Below are 6,859 nucleotides of genomic sequence, written 5' to 3' on the forward strand. Positions count from 1 at the left end.
GGGGTTCTCTGGCCTCCCTGGGATATCTCACACTGCACCTGACCTCAGCTCCAATCTCAGTCCCAACCTTGGCCCACACCCACACCCAACCCAGAGTTAACCCCCGCCCAGTCTCCTGCCCAAGAGAACCCTTAAGCCCGACAGTGAACAGTCTCCAGATAGCCCTGGCCGTACTCTACCACTGGACTTTATCCTAACCTTCACTTTAACCCCATACCCATCCCATCCCAATCATGGTTTCTCCCTGCTCCGGGCAAGGCCCACCACCCACCATGGCACTGTCAACAGGAGGTTGCTCAGGAGGCCTGGCAGAACCACAAACGGCGGAACGATTCTGTGATTGTGGACACTTTCCATGGCCTCTTCAAGTCCACACTGGTGTGTCCTGACTGTGGCAACGTGTCTGTGACCTTCGACCCCTTCTGCTACCTCAGTGTCCCACTGCCTGTCAGTCACAAGAGGGTCTTGGAGGTCTTCTTTGTCTCTATGGATCCCCGCCGCAAGCCAGAGCAGGTATAGAGGTAGTGGGGACACGGGAATTCAGTGAGGGACATGTAGCAGAGTTTGATTACAGGGCCATACCTCAAGTCTTCCTTCACTAAGCACATACCCTCTGCTCTTTGATGGATACTGTCTCTTCTTCAGCACCGGCTGGTCATCCCCAAGAAAGGCAAGATCTCAGATCTGTGTGTGGCCCTGGCCAAGCACACTGGTGTCTCGCCAGAAAGGGTGAGGCCCTTCAGAGATGGAGGAAGGGTGGGAGTCAGGGGCAAGGAGGCAGAGGGTCTGGGCAGACCTGGCACACTGACCAGCCCCGCCTTTGCATCCTATTCCCAGATGATGGTGGCCGATGTCTTCAGTCACCGCTTCTATAAGATCTACCAACTGGAGGAGTCTCTGAGTAGCATCTTGGACCGAGATGATATCTTCATGTGAGTGAGGGGACCAGTAAAAAAGGGGGTTTCTCAGGAACCTCCTCCATTTAGCCACCTTCCCATTCCCCTCCTGAGCCTGATTCATGGGGCACCTGCCTTATGCAGGGCTTAGGCTCTGTGCCCCTTGGTTGTTTGCTTCCTTGTTAAGTGAGGGATCCTCCTCTCTTTCTTCATGTTACTCAGCACTTACTGAGCACCTCCTGTGCACCAGACGCTGGTCTGCATCCCTCAACTCATGTCACAGTCCTCAAACAGTGAACCTGATGTTTGGAAGTTTGAAATAGGGAACACTAAGATGCTTTCTGAACATAAGAGCATTCAGAACAAACTTGAGATCTTTGGGTAACGAAAACAAAAGGTGCTTCATGAGTAGAAAAGGTCTTTGTAAACCAATGTTTTCCAAAATCATTTTAAATCCCTTTGTTGCAAAAAACTTTTAATTAGCTCCCTCTGCTCTGATAATATCAAAGTACTTTGTAAAACAACATATGAACAAAACACTGTGTAAATCACCTAACAATATGTAGAGCACAAAACCCTGAGTGGCTCTTCGAGCTCTTCTAAAAATACTTCCAAACAGTGAGTACCTGCAGCAGAGTCTGCATGGGTATCCTGATCAGACGTGACCTGATGTCCATCCCCTGCAGATATGAGGTGTCAGGCAGAGCTGCTGTTGGTGAAAATTCCCGAGAGGATGTTGTGCTTCCTATCTACCTGCGGGAGCGCACCCCGGCCCAGGACTACAACAGTTCCTACTACGGCCTGATGCTCTTTGGGCACCCGCTTCTGGTGTCAGTGCCCCGGGACCGGCTCTCCTGGGATGCCCTGTATCACATCCTACTGTACCGCCTCTCGTGAGTCTGCCTCTTGGGGGTCAAGGGTGGAATGTGTGGTCTGAACTCAGACCTGGGTATCTAGCTGCTTAGTTGCCTCCTCCCTGCCATGTCCATAAGACAACAGCTCAAACTTAACGAGGCCCGAGAGAAACTTGTAGGTTGGCTTTTTTTTCTTCTAAGCCTCTGGCTTCGCCACAGCCTCTCCCAGGTGCTGGCCATACAGAGGTGAACAAAATGGGCAAAGTACGGACAATTTCATCTTGTACTTAATTGTCTCCTCCTCGGAGAGGCTTGGTTATTTGTATTTTTACCGATAGATTCTCATTGGGCTTAAAACCCAGAGTCCTTAACCAAGGCAGCCTCTCCCTCTCATACCTACAAGTCCATTCCTCAGAGGCCTTCCCTGATTGAAATTTACAGCTGACTGTGTGTACTAGTAGTTTATCCATACTTAAGATCCACAGTCCTTCCTTTGGGCACACAAGATCCTACATTTTCAAGCCACCTCTTCCTGTGTTTCTGGTTCATCTCCTGAGACCTTCTGGGCTCACCTTTTACAGCTGTGGGTGTGGGTTTCCCAGTGGCTTCCATCCTAAGCTAGGTAGAATCCAGGGCTCTGCCCTCCCTGCCCTCGTGGCCCTCCTTGAGAATCTCCTCTGCTCTGTTGGCAGACGCTATGTGACCAGACCCAGCTCAGACGATGAGGATGATGGGGATGAGAAAGGTGAGGAAGAGGAAGGAGAGAGGACCGACAAGGATGAGGGTCCATACCAGCGGTACCATGGCCTGAGGGAGGGTCAGAGGCTGAGGGTTTTGGGGTAGGTCTGACCCACACAGGGTCCACCTGGATGTGCATTGCAGCTCAGTCCCCTGGGACTCAAACACCCATCTCTGACATCCTCCTCTGTCCTAGCAGACACAGAGGATAAGGACAACATCCCTAAGCCTGGACACATGGCTGGGGGCAGCTCCCAAGACTTTGGGATGGAGCAGGCTGGGCCCAGCTCTGGAGTGGCTGGGGGGCACCGGGCCCCCGTGGACAGCTCCCCTGGACCATCTCACTGGCCCCAGAGGGCACGGCGCAAGCACCTGTTCACCCTGCAGACAGTGAATTCCAATGGCACCAGCGACCGCTCCACCTTCAACGAGGATACCCATGGTGTCTCCTTCAGCTGTGAGCCAGGGTTGGGGAGGCAGGAGGGGGGTTTCCTTGGCAGCAGGGCCCATGACCACCTCCCCTCGCCCCTAGCCCAGCCGTACATTGCCATTGACTGGGAGCCAGAGATGAAGAAACGTTACTATGACGAGGTGGAGGCTGAGGTAAATGAAAGCCCAGGGATGGTGGGCACTGTCAGCATGCACCCTAAAGCTTTTCACATGTTCCCTTCCTGCTCTGCTGCAGTTCCTCCAAGCTGTGACTGCAGAGCCACCAGGGCCTCAGATTCTTGCTGCAAAGCCCGTGTTCTTAACCAGTCAGCGTGTGTCTTCATCCACATGAGTCCACCCATCCTCACATCTGGCCGTCCACTCCCCTACCCTAGGGCTACGTGAAGCATGACTGCGTCGGATATGTGCTGAAAAAGGCTCCAGTGCGGCTGCAGGAGTGCATTGAGCTCTTCACCACTGTTGAGACCCTGGAGAAGGAAAACCCCTGGTAAGGGAGCAGAATTGGGCCTTTCTGGTAACCTGTCCAGGCCCCTGTTACCTCTAAATATCCCTCCCACCCCCGACTCAAACCCTTCCTGACACTCTGACCATCAATACCCCAGGCATATTCCCACCTTAGACCCTTTGCCTAGGCTGTTCCTTCTCCCATGAATGCCCTTCCAGTTATCGACAGGACTTGACTCCTTCATGTCACCCAGGTTTCTGATCAAATGTCATCTTATACGAGAAACCTTTTACCACCCTGTTGCCTCTGTCCACTCCCTCCCCATGCTCTTTTCTTCCTGGCCGAGCATTACTTTTTTTCTAGTTCAGTAATACAACTGATGTCATATCCTTGATTCCCTTTTGCATCATGATTTTTCTTTTCCATTAGGGTAAACCCCTTGAAGGTGAGGACTTAAGTTCACTGTGGGTCTCTTCTCACTGATTGTAATGGTGTGGGGTGTGTATCAGATACTTAATAGATCCTTACAGCATAAACAAAACATTTAAAGAGAGAACCAAAAAGATAAAGATGGTCTCAGAAATAAGAGCAGCATCTCCATGGAGCAGAAAGGGAACAGAAATATAAAATAGCACTAAAGGATTCAACAATAGGCAGTTGGGAAATACTTGCTGAGTGAAGTAGGAAGAGAGAAAATTAGAGGAACAGAGGCAGGCTCTAAAACAAGGCTAGTCTCATGGATAAGAAACCAAACAAAAATATACACTAGTATAAATACGGGTAAGTGCTTGGTGAACGAATGACAGGATTTTAACCTGTGAAGAGAGCAGACTATTAAGACAGGTGGTCCAGAAGTAAAAGCAGCATGTCTGTGGAGCATATGGTGGCCTGTGAAGGTCACATAGTACAGAGCGTGCTACAGGTGCTCAGAGAGTGTCTGTGTGCTGACTCGGGCTCTGCTGTAGGTACTGCCCCACCTGTAAGAAGCACCAGCTGGCCACTAAGAAGCTGGACCTGTGGACGCTGCCTGAGACACTCATCATTCACTTAAAGCGCTTCTCCTACACCAAGTTCTCCCGCGAGAAGCTGGACACCCTTGTGGAGTTTCCTATCCGGTCCAGGACTGGGGAGGCTGGTGGCGGGGAGATGGGGAATGGTGGGGGGGGGTGCACTGGGATTAACTCCCTCCTTGCCCACAGGGACTTGGACTTCTCTGAGTTTGTCATCAAGCCGCAGAAGGAGTCAGCCCCAGAGCTGTACAAATATGATCTCATTGCAGTTTCCAACCATTATGGGGGCCTGCGTGACGGCCACTGTATGTGCAGGGCTCCGGGAGGGGATACTCTGGTGGGGGGGTGTCAGGATGTCCCCAGGGGTGGCTTGAAATGGGAGGAGTGGGGGAGAGAACCTAGATACCTCTTAGGGGCAGGAGAGTGGGTGAGGACAGCTCCCCGTCTCTTCCAGACACAACATTTGCCTGCAACAAGGACAGTGGCCAATGGCACTACTTTGATGACAACAGTGTCTCACCTGTAACTGAGAATCAGCTTGAGGTGTGACTTATGTCCTCCCTTCTCCCCTTTGCTCCTCCTCCCGACCCCACCCCTGCCCCTGCCACCAATCCGTAACTGACTCCTGTCCTCTCCCCACAGTCTAAGGCAGCCTATGTCCTCTTCTACCAACGCCAGGATGTGGCACGTCGCCTGCAGCCCCAGCCTACCTTACCTGAGCCCCCAGCATCCCCTGCTTGCAGTTCCGCACCGAGCCCTGAGTCCATGGATGTAAACTGAGGGGCCCCGACCCTGCACAGGGAAGGAAGCCATCTCTGCTCTCTGCCTTCGTGTAGTCACCCCCATCCTCTTACCCATGTTAGGTTCCCTGCGCCAGGCATTGTATGCTTAGTTGTGGCTACTGTTTTCCTGTGCCACTATATTGCTTCCCGGGGGAGGAAGAGGTCATGTCTCCTCCTGGCAGTATGTTCCCCACCTGTGTTTGCCCCTTAGTGCATTAACCTTCCTTCCCTTTTATTCTCTATTTGTGGTTGTCCCCTTTCCTCTGTCCTCAACCTGGGGTGTTCTGAGGGGGTGGTGGTGGGGTGCACCTGAACACAGAGTGTATTTTCTTACCAAGATCCTTGTGCCCTCCTCTGCTGTGTATATAAAGTGCCAGTGTGTTCCTTGGCAGTGTGAGTTTTTTTTTCCATGTACCTATTAAGCATCAGTTTTATGATTGTGTGTTTCTCAAATGCTAGCTGTGTCATGGTTGCTGCTCTGGGTGCTTACTAAGCACCAGCTGTGTGCTAGGTTCCATTCTAAAGGCTTTTGAAGAACGATCTGTGCACCAGACATGATTCCTTACACCAGCTGCATGCCCAATATTTTCCAGAGCATTTTACACGTGTTGACTCAATCCTCACAACATTCTCAGGCAAGAATTGTCTCCAGGTTCAGATAGGAAAACTGAGGTACAGAGGTCCAATGTTTGCTCACGTTCTGTCAGGAGGGCAGTACACTTTGTCAATTACACTGGTGTTAGTTCCTGGAGGGGACATTTGACCTCTGGAGCCAAGACAAAAATCTTCCTGTGGACATGGCCTGTGCTACAGCTGATGCTAAAGGGGTGCCTGGAACAGACAGGCATCAGTGTGGGCGAATGTGTGGTTTCTGGACATAAAGATACAAACCAGGCCAGCTCACCGGCCCCAGTAGTGTCCTAGAAGCAGAACCGCAGTGGTAGACCTGGCCCAAACCAGCCTAACTGGCAGGACAAGTGTATGTTGTTCCTGTATGTAGCCCCCTGTTCCCATCCTGCCATGACCCCAGTTCCCCCACCAGACAGGCCCTCCAGCGTCATCCCAGAGACTGAGGTGGTACTCCTGCCACAGAATGGGTACAGCATGGTGTGTCTGAGCATAAGGTGCCATTCAAGCACTGGCCATTGGTGTGACCCCTTCCATGGGTGCTAGCTATCACCTCAGAAATGGGGCTCCTGTGGGAGCAGCTTTGGGGTGGAGCAGTGTACACAAGTGTGTGGTAACAACATAAGCCCCCCAACCCTTCACACACACAGAGGAAGGGGGGATCCTGACTAGTGGTGGATGAGGGGCCATTCCCACAGTGAGGGCCACAACCTTCCCCTGCCAGCTTGGGCCATGGCCCTGGACCTGGCCAGACCCACTCTGAGGGCCATTTGGCTCAGCATTGCCACCCATAAACCTGCCAGTTGTGCTGCTGACACGGGCAAGCATCAAGGTAGCTCATGTGAGGACCCCCCTTCAGACCTGACATAAGCAAGAATAACAAATACTAGCTTCAGGGATGACTGGATCCAGGAACTCCAAAAAGCTGTCATTTAATCCTTGCAAAGACCATGTCATTGAAGCACTACTACCCATTTTTCAGGTGAAGAAGCAGGCATAAGGAGCTGGTTCAAAATGGGCTTTAAGTATAGGAAGACCTCATTACCGATGGGTAATC

The 6,859-nt window shown here is 51.9% G+C and overlaps 1 protein-coding gene across 9 annotated transcripts in view; it reads left to right on the forward strand.

Moving 5' to 3' along the window:
- Positions 1–5,563, forward strand: part of USP11 (ubiquitin specific peptidase 11) — a 29,033-nt gene extending 23,470 nt beyond the window's left edge. For 3 of the 9 annotated variants that reach the window (XM_036907426.2, XM_057496086.1, XM_057496087.1), the window contains exons 10-21: positions 259–513; positions 646–729; positions 838–932; positions 1,583–1,789; positions 2,443–2,495; positions 2,685–2,945; positions 3,021–3,091; positions 3,313–3,425; positions 4,349–4,498; positions 4,583–4,698; positions 4,848–4,936; positions 5,036–5,563. In XM_036907426.2, coding sequence (XP_036763321.2) covers positions 259–513; positions 646–729; positions 838–932; positions 1,583–1,789; positions 2,443–2,495; positions 2,685–2,945; positions 3,021–3,091; positions 3,313–3,425; positions 4,349–4,498; positions 4,583–4,698; positions 4,848–4,936; positions 5,036–5,173 — 1,632 coding nt within the window. In that variant the 3' untranslated portion in view covers positions 5,174–5,563. The remainder of the gene's footprint in view (positions 1–258; positions 514–645; positions 730–837; positions 933–1,582; positions 1,790–2,442; positions 2,496–2,684; positions 2,946–3,020; positions 3,092–3,312; positions 3,426–4,348; positions 4,499–4,582; positions 4,699–4,847; positions 4,937–5,035) is intronic. The other 6 variants (XM_036907428.2, XM_036907427.2, XM_036907429.2 and 3 more) reach the window with 6 other exon arrangements.
- Positions 5,564–6,859: the final 1,296 nt, after the last annotated feature.

This window comes from Manis pentadactyla, chromosome X (genome assembly GCF_030020395.1).
Source record: "Manis pentadactyla isolate mManPen7 chromosome X, mManPen7.hap1, whole genome shotgun sequence".
NCBI lineage: Eukaryota > Metazoa > Chordata > Mammalia > Pholidota > Manidae > Manis > Manis pentadactyla.